Genomic DNA, 1,888 nt, shown 5'->3' on the forward strand with positions numbered 1-1,888 from the left:
TCACTCCTTTCAGGCATGCCTCTCCAGGAAATCTTCACCGACTGTATTCCAACTCCCAAGGCTGGGTGACTGCCCCTGCCCGTCCTCCCATAGCCCCATAAACTTTCCTCCATACCTCTCTGTTGCAATCATGCCTTTCTTGGCTTCTCCCTCACAGAATGGCTTGAAGCAGCAACTGAGTCTCATTCAGGGCACGGCCCATGATAGGCTCACAAAGATCAGCTCTGTATCCTCACGGTAATGTAAGAGATGCTTTCCTAAACAGTACTACTATTTCAAAAACCAAATAAAAGACTGAGGGCCACCTACTTCCACTTCCCCTTCAGAATACTGTTAGCAGGGAGTTCCCTTGAGGTCACTGGGCTGGACCTCACAGACCTGGTTGGTAATAGGGGGCATAAGTTGTGAGCATTGCTTGAACCCCAGTGTCAAAGATGGATTTTGACCTAGTAGGACTAGGCAATGATGAGCTTTCACCTCTGCCGTTCTGCTTTCAACTTAGCCCAGCCGAGGCCCTTCCCCTCTCTCCTTGACACTTTTCAAGCCCTCCAGGCCCCAAATCACCTGTCCAACATCCACCAGATACTGAATGCTACACAGACATGGCATTTCACATAACCCTCTCAAAGGAAAACCTCCGCTGTTGATTTGGACTGTAAATGCCATCACCAGGCCCACCATCCTGGCTGTAATGACCCATTTGGACCCAAACACCTACCCAGGGCCTCCAGGTACAAAATTCTGCGAATGGAATGAAGGGGAGGACCCACGAGGACGCCACTGTCCGTGGTATTCCAGCCAAATGACAACTCACCGTCTCCCTGAACACCTCTACTTTCTCTGTTCAGCAAGCAGAAAGCTGGCTTGAGCCTGCTGGGAGGGCCATGGGAAAGAACAAAGGGAGAGAGAGATTGGAGGGGTGGGAGTAAGAGGCAGCGGGAACAGAGGGGATGTGACATACCAGAAATGTATCCACTGCTGCTGGAACACACTGCACTGGGCCCTGGGCCGAGGGAGGGAGGAAGGATGGGTGGCAGAAGAGGGGCTGAAGGGGCGTGGAGGGGGCAGGGCTTTGGCCTCCTTGTAACCAGCAGAGAGAGGAACTTCGCTGGGCTCTTCAAGGAAGTCCTGTTGATCACTACCGGCACATCACACACTCCTGGAGACATGATCTTCACTCCCTTCCTTCCACCTGCTGACCTGGTGAGTCTGATGGCCCTCCATTGTCATGAAATGTCCTCGGGGAGATGGAGGTTGGTCTGTGCAGTCCGCTGCTGCATCCCCAGCCCCTGGGACAGGGCCTGGGATGCACATTAACAGTTGCCGAATGAGCTAATGGAGGCCAGGGGTTGAGAGGGACCATTAGGATGAGGCTATTTACTCTACTTTGCAGATTGTGAAAGGGCCACTAAAGGACTCTGCGGAATGTGCTGTTTTGTCTGACACCACGGAGAACCCATCCGGAGGCACAGGCTCGCCCAGGGAGCCTGCTCTTCTGCGAGAGTCTTGGAGGAGCCGGTTCCAGAGAGCCCTGGCATGTTTCACCAGGTCCTTCAGGTGAGAGCTCAGAGCCATCCTCTGTCTCTCTCTCTCTCTCTCTCTCTGTCTCTCTCTCTCTCTCTCTCTGCACGCAGCCAAGCACACGTGCCTCTCCTTCCTCTTCCACCAAGGGAACGCCAGGCCAGGCCTGAATTCCCCAGGGCTCCCCAGAGTCCACTCATCACTCTGCTCTCCTCTCTAGGGCAGGGTACCAGACGCTCGAAAACTGAGACCATGGAGCCGCAGACACAGAGCCATGAACGGTGATCAAGCCCTCTCTGCTGCCTCATGCCGCTGCTTTCCCCGGTGTCTCTGTTGCTGGGCCTGAAATAAATGCTGGCATGCTTGA

At 54.2% G+C, this 1,888-nt stretch overlaps 1 protein-coding gene across 1 annotated transcript; it reads left to right on the forward strand.

Moving 5' to 3' along the window:
• The first annotated feature begins 1,167 nt into the window (after window positions 1-1,167).
• Window positions 1,168-1,561, forward strand: LOC138379138 (protein FAM236D-like). The gene is made up of 2 exons (XM_069464499.1): window positions 1,168-1,203; window positions 1,373-1,561. Exons 1-2 carry the CDS (start codon window positions 1,168-1,170, stop codon window positions 1,559-1,561), a joined length of 225 nt encoding a protein of 74 aa, XP_069320600.1.
• Window positions 1,562-1,888: the final 327 nt, after the last annotated feature.

The sequence above is a fragment of the Eulemur rufifrons genome, chromosome 30 (assembly GCF_041146395.1).
Source record: "Eulemur rufifrons isolate Redbay chromosome 30, OSU_ERuf_1, whole genome shotgun sequence".
NCBI classification, from domain to species: Eukaryota; Metazoa; Chordata; class Mammalia; order Primates; family Lemuridae; genus Eulemur; species Eulemur rufifrons.

What these genes read in the sequence shown, in the direction of transcription:
- LOC138379138 (XM_069464499.1), top strand. Translation starts at nt 1,168, where the DNA reads ATGATCTTCACTCCCTTCCTTCCACCTGCTGACCTG. An exon ending in TCCTTCCACCTGCTGACCTG is followed by an intron (nt 1,204 to 1,372) that starts GTGAGTCTGATG and finishes CATTAGGATGAG; the next exon opens with GCTATTTACTCTACTTTGCA.